The sequence below is a fragment of the Theropithecus gelada genome, chromosome 9 (assembly GCF_003255815.1).
Source record: "Theropithecus gelada isolate Dixy chromosome 9, Tgel_1.0, whole genome shotgun sequence".
Classification (NCBI taxonomy): Eukaryota; Metazoa; Chordata; class Mammalia; order Primates; family Cercopithecidae; genus Theropithecus; species Theropithecus gelada.
This window is the reverse complement of record NC_037677.1, coordinates 38,854,559-38,867,092: the sequence shown is the minus strand read 5'-3', so window position 1 is coordinate 38,867,092 and position 12,534 is coordinate 38,854,559. Positions and strand designations below refer to the sequence as shown.

The 12,534-nt window shown below is 51.8% G+C and overlaps 1 protein-coding gene across 2 annotated transcripts; it reads right to left on the bottom strand.

Annotated features, from left to right (window-relative positions):
• Nucleotides 1–7,734: 7,734 nt before the first annotated feature.
• Nucleotides 7,735–12,329, bottom strand: FXYD4 (FXYD domain containing ion transport regulator 4). Of its 2 annotated transcripts, none has more exons than XM_025397376.1 (9): nucleotides 12,274–12,329; nucleotides 11,207–11,252; nucleotides 10,221–10,482; nucleotides 9,549–9,581; nucleotides 9,412–9,438; nucleotides 8,481–8,555; nucleotides 8,338–8,377; nucleotides 8,002–8,039; nucleotides 7,735–7,924 (listed from the first exon to the last, which is right to left on the bottom strand). In XM_025397376.1, exons 3-9 carry the CDS (start codon nucleotides 10,255–10,257, stop codon nucleotides 7,905–7,907), a joined length of 270 nt encoding a protein of 89 aa, XP_025253161.1. In that variant the 5' UTR covers nucleotides 10,258–10,482; nucleotides 11,207–11,252; nucleotides 12,274–12,329; the 3' UTR covers nucleotides 7,735–7,904. The 2 variants fall into 2 exon arrangements, with proteins under 2 accessions (XP_025253161.1, XP_025253162.1); XM_025397377.1 differs by having other exon boundaries at nucleotides 10,221–10,352; nucleotides 12,274–12,327.
• Between the last annotated feature and the right edge of the window lie 205 nt (nucleotides 12,330–12,534).

The window sequence follows — 12,534 nt, the reverse complement described above, 5'->3', positions numbered from 1 at the left end:
CCACTCCTGGGAGGTCATACTGAGGCCGAACTTGCTGCAGATACACAATTGACATAGTACACTATAGCCTTGGCCTTCCAAAGTGCTGGGATTACAGGCATACGCCACCATGGCAGGCTTAGGGAGTTTTTACACAGCTAGAGAATAAGGGAGGAGCAGTTTCAGAGACCTAAGGGGGGGAAAATCTATGTTTCTTTAGTCTCACATAGTGTCTTGAATAACCAGACTTCTGGGTGTCTGCAGCTGGTCACAGTGTGTTTAAAGATACTCATTCGTTCTGCAAAATTTTGTTATGGCCCTGAAGTTAACCCCTCCTTCACAAGGAACAGTATTCCGGCAGTTTATAATTTCATTATGGAAACAAGGAATATTGGGCAAAAAGCGAGTGGTTAACGTGTAAGCAAGTAAGGACCTGATAAGAATTTTCATTATTTGAGTCACTAAAAATGCCAGGTGTTGAAATCTCAAGGGTCCTGGTTACAGAAACTCATCACTAAGAAAGAGGCATAATTTTGGGTAGTAGTTTTGGATTTTGGAGAAAGCTGCTTTAACACTTGAAAATACCCTGAGGCCTGGCACAGTGGCTCATACCTGTAATGCCAGTGCTTTGGGAGGCTGAGGCAGGTGGATTGCTTGAACTGAGGAGGGTTTTTTGTTTTGTTTTGTTTTAAGACAGAGTCTCACTCTTACCCAGGCTGGAGTGCAGTGGTGCGATCTCAGCTCATTGCAACCTCCACCTCCCTAGTCAAGCGATTCTGCCTTAGCTCCCTGAGTAGCTGGGATTACAGGTGCATGTTGCCACACCCAGCTAATTTTTGTATTTTTAGTAGAGATGGGGTTTTACCATGTTGGCCAGGCTGGTCTTGAACTCCGGACCTTAGGTGATCCACCCACCTCGGCCTCCCAAAGTGCTAGGATTACAGGCGTGAGCCAGTGTGCCCGGCCGAGCTGATGAGTTTGAGCAGCTTGGGCAATATAGTGAGACCCCCAACTCTACAAAAAATATAAAAATTACTCGGGCCCATGGTGGCTCACACCTGTAGGCCAGCTACTTGGGAGGCTGAGGTGGCAGGATCACTTGAGCCCAGGAGGCAGAGGTTGCAGTGAGCCAAGATTGCACCACTGCACCTCAGCCTGGGTGACAGTTAGACCCTGTCTCAAAAAAAATAAAAGAAAATACTACTCCTGCTAATTACCAGGTGACCAGAAGGATGCAAAGACTCCACCAGCTGCTCTGCCATCTGCTACCAATGACAGCATAGGCCCCATCAAAGAGGTACCTGTGTTCCTAAATGATTTCATGTGGCGCCTCTGATGAGTCTCAGTAAACACTCAGGCCAAACCCTGAAACTCTGAGTGTTCTGAATCAAGGCCATGTTTTCTGCAGGAGAGGGCTAGTTACGTTTCTTTTCTTTTCTTTTTTTTCGTTTTTTGTTTTTTGTTGTTTTTTTTTTGAGACGGGGTCTCATTATGTTGCCCAGGCTGGAGTGCAATGGCATAATCTCGGCTCACTGTAATCTCCTCCCAGGTTCGAGCGATTCTCCTGTCTCCACCTCCCGAGTAGCTGGGATTCCAGGCACCTGCCACCACACCCGGCTAATTTTCGTATTTTTAGTATACACAGGGTTTCACCATGTTGGCCAGGCTGCTCTGGAACTCCTGACCTCAGGCAATCTGCGCACCCGGCCTAGTTACCTTTCAAGAAGCAGCCCCTGAGTACTTAGCAGTATGGGAGATAAGTCACCCGCACTAAGACCACCCTCATGATTTGGGCGCTGGCAGATGCATCAAGTCTCAAGGCATCTCAGTTTTATTGTTTTTTTTTAAAAAAAGAATCAGGCTGGGAGCGATGGCTCACACCCATAATCCCAGCACTTTGGGAGGACGAGGCAGGCGGATCGCCTGAGGTCAGGAGTTCCAGACCATCCTGGCCAACATGGTGAAATCCCATCTCTACTAAAATTACAAAAATTAGCTGGGTGTGGTGGCACATGCCTGCAGTCCTAGCTACTCAGGAGGCTTAGGCAGGAGAATGGCTTGAATCCAGGAGGTGGAGAGTGCAGTGAGCCAAGATCAGGCCATTGCACTCCAGCCTGGCGACAGAGTGAGACTCCGTCTTGAAAAAAAAAAAAGACAGAATCTTACTCTGTTGCCCATGCTAAAGAGCAGTTGTGAGATCATAGCTCCCTTTTTTTTTTTTTTTTTTCTTTGTCTTGAGACCGGGCCTTGCTCTGTCACCCAGGCTCGAGTACAATGGCATGATCGCAATCAGAGCTCACTGCAGCCTCAAACTCTCCAGTGGTTCAACTGCTTTATCCTAAGTAGCTGGGACTACACGCATGTGCCACCACACCCAGCCTAACATTCTTTTTTTCTTTTTTTTGAGACAGAGTCTCACTCTATTGTCCAGGTTGGAATGCAGTGGTGCAGTCTCGGCTCACTGCACCTCTTCCTCCCGGGTTTAAGCGATTCACCTGCTTCAGCCTCCGGAGTAGCTGGGATTATAGGCGCCTGCCACCACGCCTGGCTAATTTTGTATTTTCAGTAGAGACAGGGTTTCAACATGTTGGTCAGGCTGGTCTTGAACTCCTAACCTTAGATGATCCACCCGCCTCAGCTTCCCAAAATTTTGGGATTACAGGTGTGGGCCACCATGCCAGGTCCTAACATTCTGGAAATAACAAAATTATAGAGATAGAAGACAGTTTAGTGGTTGCCAGAGGTTAGGCCTGGGGGGCCTAAGTAGGGAGGGAAATGGGTTTGGCTATAAAAGAGGAGCATGAGGGATCCTAGTGATGAACTGTTCTAGATCTTGACTGTGGTGGTCACAGGAATCACGGGTGATAAAGTTGCACAGAACTAAACACATGCGCACACAAATGAGTGTTCTAACACTGGTGAAATCTCAGTAAGACCGATGTTTCTAGCAGTTTCAATATTCTGTTGTGATATAGTGTACTATAGTTATACAAGAAGTTGCCACTGGGGGAAACTGGCTTATCTCTCTGTATTATTTTTTACAATTGCATGTGAATCTATAATTATCTTAAATGTAAGGTTTTTTTGTTTTGGTTTGGTTTGGTTTAGTTGAGAAAAAAGAGGCAGGCCAGGTGCTGTGGCTCACCCCTGTAGTCCCAGCACTTTGGGAGGCTGAGGTGGGAGGATTGCTTGAACGCAGGAGTTCCAGACCAGCCTAGGCAACACAGTGAGAGCCCATCTCTACATCAAAAAAATTCGCTGGCCCGGGTGCAGTGACTCATGCCTGTAATCCCAGCACTTTGGGAGGCTGAGGTGGGCAGATCACCTGAGGCTGGGAGTTCAAGACCAGCCTGACCAACATGGAAAAACCCCGTCTCTACTAAAGAAAAAACAAAATAAAATTAGCCAGGCATGGTGGCATATGCCTGTAATCCCAGCTTCACAGGAGGCTGAGGCAGAAGAATCGCTTGAACCCAGGGGGCAGAGGTTGTGGTGAGCTAAGATCGCGCCATTGCACTCCAGCCTGGGCAACAAGAGCGAAACTCCGTCTCAAAAATAAAAAAAAAATTAGCTGGGCATAGTGACACGCGCCTGTGGTCCTAGCTAATCCGGAGGCTAAGGTGGGAAGATTGCTTTAGCCCAGGAGGTTGAGGCTGCCACATGCTACTGTACTCCAGTCTGGGTGAGAGAGTGAGACCCAGTTTTAAGAAATAAATTTTTAAAAAAAGAAAAAAAGAAAAGAAAAAATATATAGAAATTTTAAAAAGAGAGCTGGGTGCCATGGCTCATGCCTATATTCCTAGCACTTTGGGAGGTTGAGGTGGGCTGATGGCTTGAGCTCAGGAGTTTGAGACTAGCCTGGACAACATGATGAGACCTCATCTCTACAAAAAATATAGCCGTGTGTGGTGGCATGTGCCTGTAGTTCCAGCTACTTGGGAGGCTGAAGTAGAGGTTGTAGTGAGGTTGCACCACTGCACTCCAGCCTAGGTGACAGAGCCAGACCCTGTCTCAGAAAAAAAAGGATTATTTTAAATCAGAATAAGTCCTTTCTCTAGTCCTCAACTTTGGGGTTCTGAAACAATAGCCTGAGTTTTTTTTTTTTTTTTTTTTTTTTGAGACCGAGTCTCACTCTGTTGCTAGGCTGGAGTGCAATGGCACGATCTTGGCTCACTGCAACCTCCACCTCCGGGGTTCAAGTGATTCTCCTGCCTCAGCCTCCTGAGTAGCTTGGATTACAGGCATGTGCCACCACGCCCAGCTAATTTTGTATTTTTAGTAGAGACGGGGTTTCACCATGTTGGTCAGGCTGGTGTTGAACTCCCGACCTCAGGTGATCCGCTCACCTCAGCCTCCCAAAGTGCCTGGATTACAGGCTTGAGCCACTGTGCCCAGCAATAGCCTGAGTTCTGATCTCAAACTCATAAGGCCAACTCCCAGGTACAAGAGGGAAAAGATGATCTGAAAGATTAGCAAACTTTTTTTTTTGTGGGGGCAAACTTTTAACCTTGATAATTTGGGGGTGCTAGGTTAGAAGTTGGTTTACCTTGTGAGTAAATGTCTCTGTGATGTTTGTTTTCTTTTCTTTTCTTTTTTCTGGAGACAGAGTCTCGGTCTGTCACCCAGGCTGGAGTGCAGTGGTGCGATCTCGGCTCACTGCAACCTCCACATCCTGGGTTCAAGTGATCCTCCCACCTTAGCCTCCTGAGTGGTTAGGATTACAGGCGTGAGCCACTGCGCCTGGCCGATTTTTGTATTTTTAGTAGTTACAGGGTTTCAACATGTTGGCCAGGCTGGTCCCGAACCCCTGACCTCAAGTGATCCTCCCATCTCAGCTTCCCAAAGTGCTGAGATTACAGGCATGAGCCACTGAGCCCAGCCCTGAAAAATAAAAAGATTTTTAAAATAAAAAAGTGAGAGGCCGGGCGCGGTGGCTCAAGCCTGTAATCCCAGCACTTTGGGAGGCCGAGGCGGGTGGATCACGAGGTCAGGAGATCGAGACCATCCTGGCTAACATGGTGAAACCCCATCTCTACTAAAAATACAAAAAACTAGCCGGGCGTGGTGGCGGGCGCCTGTAGTCCCAGCTACTCGGAGGCTGAGGCAGGAGAATGGCGTGAACCTGGGAGGCGGAGCTTGCAGTGAGCCGAGATCGCGCCACTGCACTCCAGCCTGGGTGACACAGCGCGAGGCTCCGTCTCAAAAAAAAAAAAAAAAAAAAAGTGAGGAAGGATGTATAGTCACCCAGCAGCACAGTCCCTGGGCTCTGTCTTTGACAATGATAAACACTGGGAAGGCAACAGGCCCCAGACCTTTGGAAACAGGGCTCAGGAGCGGGACACCTGGGTTGGAGGCTGGCTGTGGAATTCGTTAGCCCATGAGAACCTCTGGGTGCCTCCTCTCCTCTAACCTAACCCTAACCCTAATGTCATCCGCATCTCATAGGTTGCTAGGAAAATTGGACATGTGTGAAGTATTTATAGTGGTGTCTGTCACATAGTAAATCCCCAACTGAGTGGAAATGACCCTTTGCTTTCTCTGGTCCCCCCCACCTCTCCCCGCAGCCCCTCAACTAGGAGAAGATGACAAGGGGAAATTACCCCCTACCTCCGAAACAGGCCCCAGGAAGGAGTGTCTGAGGCACAGCCAGTAATCCCACAAAGGGAAGCCTGGAGAGCCTGTGTCATGCCCTAGTCAGCCCATTCCTCACTCCCAGAAGGGAGAGAGGAGAGCTCATTTCTGCTGGGAACAAGCAGCCCAACTCCAGGGCCCAGCCTCATCCACCTGGGGCTGACACCGACTCCATCCTCCACTGTCACCCGGGCCTGGCCTCCCATCAGTCTCTGACTCCTCCCATCAGTCTCTGACTCCTCCCATCATGATTTCCCCAGGCTCCATAAGCTAGAGCTGTCACCCTCCACATCGGAGGGATAAGCCTGTCACTGGGCAGTCACACCTAGGGACTCATGTGTGGTGGGGCCTCCTACATAAGTGGTCACTTACAGGACTTGGGGAAACTGTGGCACCTGTCCAGGAGAAGTTTAAATGAAGCAGCATGAGAGCTTGAAAGCAGAGCAGCAGGTCTCCGCCACGATGTGGCCCCAGGACACAACATGTGAAGGTGGAGGTGGGTGGATGTCATGTCCAGAAACCTCTGCTCCCCAGCGGGGCACTGGGGTTGGAAGTCAAGGCTGCATCTCTTGTCAGGGTCATGGGGCCACCATGCAAGGACAAGGTTTGCTAGGATTTCAAACAGCAGAGCTCCTGATAGTCATGACTGCGTCCTGGGTTCCTCAGTCAGAAAGCATACACTGCTTCCAGTCACCTTTGTGTGGCTTCCCCTGGGTCTGCCACTCCAGACTCAGCTTTCTTACCTCACTTTTCATGTTCTCAAAAGCAGTCCCTCACACCAGCATCTTCCGGTGCCAATGAGGAGAGAGCTCTGCACTGCACCCCCTGGATGAGGAGGCGTGCTCAGGAGCCCCCTTCTATCAGCCCTGCTGGGTGGCTCCCACCCCTGCCTCTGTGTCCCTACAGGGCTGGGCCCTGCTTCCTCGGTGATCCTATCGCCTGCATTCCAGTCATGCTGCTGATTCCCTCCACCAGGGTAGTTTGCGCACAGGCCCCTCCCTGGGTCCACCTGTGCAGACTCAGTGCCGCCTCCAGACTGGCCATACCACCTGGGGCTGCCAGTACAGGGCAGCTTCCCCAAAGCACTGGGGCTTGCCAGGTGTTCTGTGACCCACCCAAGATTCCCTGATAGTGGTTGGACTCAGCCAGGTATCCTGAGTCCCACTCAGCCCCACCATGGAGCCTTGCTCTCAGCCCCTGCATGTCCTGTTTCAAAGGCTCTGGCAGACATGTGGACCTCATTTTTATACCTCTGGGGCACTGCACAAGTCTCTGACCCCAGCCCACAAGTCAGGAGACCCTAAGTCTAGGATACATCATACTTCTCAAGGATGTGGCCCACCCTGAGAAGTGGAGGGAGGATGCATCATTGGAGACAGCTGCCCATCCCAGGCCCTGGCCTCAGATTGGGAGATGCCACCTGGCAGGGACTCTGTTGTGCTCTGGCCTTTGCTGGGGGCAGAGGCTAGAAGTGGGCTCAGTTCCTTCTCCTGGGCTGTCAAGGGGCAGGACTGCAGGACGGGCACCAGGCAGGAGCGGCACTTCACACCCCTGCCTGGGGGGCTACAGGGACATTGCCAGGGAGGTCTTCCTGGAGGGGAGTTCGGGCATGCCAAAGAACTCAGATTTGCACACATGGTGTTTGACTCCCGCATGCACTATGCAGGGCTTCTCAAGACATAGTTCTTCATGGAGTTTCACAGGATATTTCCTGGGAGGAGGGGGACCCACAGGGTGAGCTGAGGGTTTTACTGGAATGGGTCGAAGGAATTGCTACATTTTCTACCATAGAGAGCACTCACTGGGTGAGATGAGGTTTCAATGGGGGGGCGAGCCCTGGGGGTCACTCTAGGTTAAAGGAAGTCATGAGTACCTGAGGCATCAGGACTTCTAGGACCCCCGCGCAAGTGGTGGAAATGGAAAGGTCTTCTGTTATAACACTGTGGTGTCTCACGGTACATGGGTCTCTGTGGGGCTTGCTGGAGTGGGAGCCATAGGAGACAGTTGGGCGGCAGGGACTCAGGGATCGGGAAGCTCGTTGGGAGTGGGCCTCCAGGGAAAGTCAGCAATCCGAGGGATTACTCGCCCCCAGACCCAAAGACAATGGATCACAAGACTTCAGAGGAAGGGGTGGTGGGGCAAGTTTAATTCAGAAAAAAAGCCTCCTGATTGGAAAGGGGCCTAACAGCCTGCCCTTGGAAAGAAGTCCTTCTTTGAGGATAAGGCCTCCCAGGGGAGGAGGCGCTGGGGGCCAGTGTTAGGCTTCAGGCCATCCCTGGAGGCCGGTCCTATGCTCAGCAGGTAGTGGTAGAGCCTGCGGAGAGTGGCAGGCAGGCCATCAGACACAATCCTTACACAGGCACCCCCTCAGCCCATGGAAGCCCGTCTCACCTGGAGTGATGAGTGGGATAGTTTTCTCAAGTACGGGACTAGAGAAAGGACCGCATCAGAGTAGTATCAGGTTAGCCTGGAGGACCTTCTACCCTACATCCCAGACTCTTGCCGCCTGGCCCCAAGAGTGCACCTCCTTGCTCTCCTTCCATGGTCACTTCACACAATACCGAGGTCAGAGCTTTCCCTGACTGGGGCCCTTCAGGGTTGACTATCTGAATAACAAAGCTGGCTGCAAGTCCAGTGAATGGCCAGGACCCTGTCCACTCTCCAGGTCAGGACTGTCCTCCCATAGTTCTGCCCTGAAGGAGGGGCGCACCACAGGGTTGGGCTCACCTGTGCTGCTTCTGGCTGCTCTTGCATTTGCATTTGCTACCTGGGAGGGAGAGAGGGGTCAGTGCCAGGGTCAGTGCTGGAATCAGAGCACTCTCTCTTCCTGCCCCACCCTGTCCGCCAGCCCCACCTGCCCTGCCACTCACTCAGAACTGCCACGATCCCAGCAATGGCCAGGAGCCCTCCGCAGATCAGTCCGCTCAGCTGCAGGTTTTTCCAGTCTGGGGCAGGTACAGAGAGTGTGCTTGCACCAGCCTGGGGCCTCACTCATTCATTCAAAAGACATTCGTGGGCCCCTGCTTGTGCCAGCCGCTGCCATATGCATAAAGACAAGCCAGCAACACAGACATCATTCTGTGTCTGGTGGGGAAACACTAAGAAGAAAAAAGGTGAGGCCAGGCATGGTGGCTCACACCTGTAATTCCAGCACTTTGGGAGGTTGAGGCGGGCAGATGACCTGAGGTCAGAAGTTTGAGACCAGCCTGACCAATATGGTGAAACCCCATCTCTACTAAAAATACAAAAATTAGCTGGGCATGGCAGTGGGCACCTGTAGTCCCACCTACTCGGGAGGCTGAGACAGGAGAATTGCTTGAACCCAGGAGGCGGAGGTTGCAGTGAACAGAGATCATGCCACTGCACTCCAGCCTGGGCGACAGAGTCAGAATCTGTCTCAAGAAAGAAAAAAAAAAAAAGAAGTGGACGTGCGCAAAGAAGGGGCTTTGAAGGATGATCAAGGAAAGCTATCCTGGGGCTGAGGCCCAGGGGAGAGGAAGAGAGGAGAACTGCCTGAGGGCTGGGGACTAGGGAAGGGGAGAGTGAGGGTGAGTGAAGGCAGGAGGGTAGAGGTGATGTATCGGGGGGCCTAACCGCCCAGACACCAGCCCTTCACCAGGAGCGTTCCTAAGCATCCTGTGGCCACCCTCCCCTTGCTGGAGCAACACTTTCACAGAGACCAGGTTTAATCCTCCATCTCACTTTGTGTACACTAGGTCCACACCACCCCTCACCAACTTGTCTGGCAAAGAGGTCCAGGATAAGCAAGGGGAGGGTGGGGGTGGGAATATCAGCTCTTACCATAGTAGAAGGGATCATCTTCATTGGCTAGAAAAAGTGGGGGGAAAAGACTTCAGAACCAGAACCAGGAGACAGGATGTGGGTATCAGAGGGGAGATGTGGGCAGAGTGGGCAGGCTGTTTGGGGGCCTCACTCACCAAATGGGTCATTGGCTTCCAAGGCAGTCAGGCCTGTGTGGGAGGAGCAGAGAAAATGGGTGAGAATTCATGACACTGGTGTCCAAGTAAGTCAGGCAGCAGGACCCCAGCCCAGAGGTTGTGGGGTGACCCTGGAGCCACCAGTTCCCCTCCTCACGCCCTCCCCAGCCCCACACAGCCTCAGGGTTTGGCCCCGCCCAAGCCCTGCCTTCCCAGGCTTCCTGATGCTCCTGTGTACCTGCTAACAGGGATGGTTTGTTATGTCTCTGCCCCCTGAAGAAACAGGGAGTGCTTGTCTTTTTTTTTGAGTTGGAACCTCTGTCACCCAGGCTGGAGTGCAATGGTGCAATCCTAGCTCACTGCAGCCTCGACCTCCCAGGCTCAAGTGATCCTCCCACCTTGGCCTCCCAAAGCGCTAGGATTACAGGCCTGAGCCACTGTGCCATCCTGCTTTTGTCTTCAAGCCACAGGTGGTTAATGTTTTCCATGGTTCAATTCCTCTGGAGCTATTAGGACCTTTTTGCAATATTCTCATCCTACCTGTACTGTCATTTCCTTCATGTTTTTCTCTAAATTGTCAGTTTAAATAACTTTGGGAGATGTTGTCTGACTTTTGCTGCCTTTGTGGGTGGGGTGATTGCAAGAGGGTCCCAAGAGACTGGGAGGACTCACCTGCCAGTAGGAGAAGGGCCAGGGTCACTCTCTCCATGTCACAGTTCGAGTGGCAGGACTGCAGGGGATAGGCACTGGGGCTGGGGTCTGCAGCCCACGGATCTGCTCCAGGCTCACAGCTTGCTTGGTCAGCTACAGGGGGTGGGGGCAGGCACAGCCCTGTGGTGAGAGTAGGTGTACAAACCCCAAGGATACACTTGCTTGTGGGGTGATCTTGGGAAAGTGACTACTTTCTGCCTTCCCACCTAGAGATAGTGACGGCCTGGGGGAGTAAGCACGAGCTAAGAGCTCAGAACTGTGCCTGCACAGAGTAAGTGCTGCAGAAGGCGTTGTTAAAATCCATGTGACAAACCCACCCCCTACTCCTCCCTATGAGGAAGGCACTATTATTGTCTCAATTTCAGAGGAGGAAAAAAAAGAAATGGAGCTTAGAGAGGTGTAATCAGATGCCCAGGGTCAGGTGGCTGCTATTCTAAGTCAGGGTCTGGACTTCCTAACCCCACACAAAGGGCATTGTTATCAGGCCCCAGGCTATTGCTCCCAAAGGTCTGGGCCTGGGGTGGCCAGAGTCCAGTGCCCTGAGTCTGAATTCCCAGACAGCCTTCACAAAAGCAAGGGTGCAGAGGAGGAAGGAAGCGCTGAATCCTGGGATGAGGTGACTACAGCATCCAGGACCTCCCCTGCCAGCCCTGGCAGGGGACCCTGCTCCAGCAGCCCCAGATTCTGCTCTCAGAGTATAGACCTCCTGTGGTATGACATTTCTCCCTCAGGTTGGAAGTAGCCAGGACCCCATTTACTTGTCCTCGGGGAGGCTGAGTCTTTGAGCGCAGGGCCCCTCCCAGCCCTCTGCATATTGTTAGCCTAGTGTGGTCAAGTCTTCAATACTGAAGCCATTGTTATCATCTGCTGTACCCAGCTCTGGCCTCCTGATGAGATCACAGATCCAGGGCCAGCTGTCTGGGCTGGGTCGATTCTCAGCAACTTACCAACGGTGTGACTCTGCGGGTTCCTCACTGCTCCTTCACCAGTGTCCTGTAAAAGGAGGATCATCAGAATAGTAGCAACTTCATAAGGTTATAGCAATGGAATTACATGAACTACTATTTGCAAAGCCTAAGAACCATGCCTAGCACACAGTAAGCACTAAAAACCTGTTACAATAAATACATCCATAGGTTGGGTGCAGTGACTCACACCTATAATCCCAGCACTTTGGGGCTGAGGCGGGTGGATCACCTGAGGTCAGGAGTTCAAGATCAGCCTGGCCAACATGGCAAAACCCTGTCTATACTAAAAATACAAAAATTAGCCAGGTGTGGTGACACGCGCCTGTATTCCCAGCTTCTTGGGAAGCTGAGGCCGAAGAATCACTTGAACCTGGAAGGTGGAGGTTGCAGTGAGCTGAGATCGTGCCAGTGCACTCCAGCCCGGGCAACAGAGTGAGACTCCATCTAAAAATAAATAAATAAATAGATACATCCATAAATAAACTGCTCCTTCTGCAGCGGGAGGGAGGCACTGGAGGGAGAGACTCTTAGGCACTGCTTCTGAACATGGGTTATTGGGCTAGGAGCAGTCTCCAAAGCTGACTTCCCCGAGCCTTCACTGGTCTCTCTCTACCTTCACCAACAAGAGTTCCTGGAATATGAGGGTCTCAACTCTAGGCCACATTTTTTATTTTTTTATTTTTATTATTATTATTTTTTTGAGACAGGGTCTTGCTCTGTTACCCAGGAAGGCAGCAGTGGCATGATCTCGGCTCACTGCAGCCTTGAACTCTCTTGGCTCAGGTGATCTCCTCACCTGAGTATCTCAAGCAGTTGGGACTACAGGTGCACCCCACCAGTTCATATATTCTTTAACCAAGGGCTGGCTTCTGTTTCCTCCAGCCCCCAACCCACCATCCATATGACAGTAGGTGCAAAGCAAGAGGCCTTCAAGCGTCTACTGCAGCCATATCTGCCCTCAGACACCTCAACAGGCTTGTCATTACTCAGAATTCTTGGGCACCCACCCCTTTCACCCAGCAGCCCCGAAGTGGACGCCTGGTCACCTGTGAGGTCACCTGGGTGAGGACTCACCTGAGCTGGCAGCGCAGAGAATGGATCTGAGGAGGTTGCTGGGCTGTGGAGGCCCAGGCAGGTGGGTCAGCTCTTTAAACCCTGCAGCCACGCCCAGGGCTCCATGACGCAGGCTGGAGGGAAATGGTCAGGCTTCCTGAGACTCAGCCTGACCGGCCTGCCACACCTAGGGCTGTTGGGGAGGGGTGGGCTGGGCCGAAGACCCTCTTTTGGCTTCTCCTTTTTTTTTTTTT

What these genes read in the sequence shown, in the direction of transcription:
- FXYD4 (XM_025397376.1), bottom strand. Translation starts at nt 10,257, where the DNA reads ATGGAGAGAGTGACCCTGGCCCTTCTCCTACTGGCAG. An exon ending in AGATGATCCCTTCTACTATG is followed by an intron (nt 8,556 to 9,411) that starts GTAAGAGCTGAT and finishes TACCTGCCCCAG; the next exon opens with ACTGGAAAAACCTGCAGCTG. An exon ending in TATCCCACTCATCACTCCAG is followed by an intron (nt 7,925 to 8,001) that starts GTGAGACGGGCT and finishes CACTCTCCGCAG; the next exon opens with GCTCTACCACTACCTGCTGA.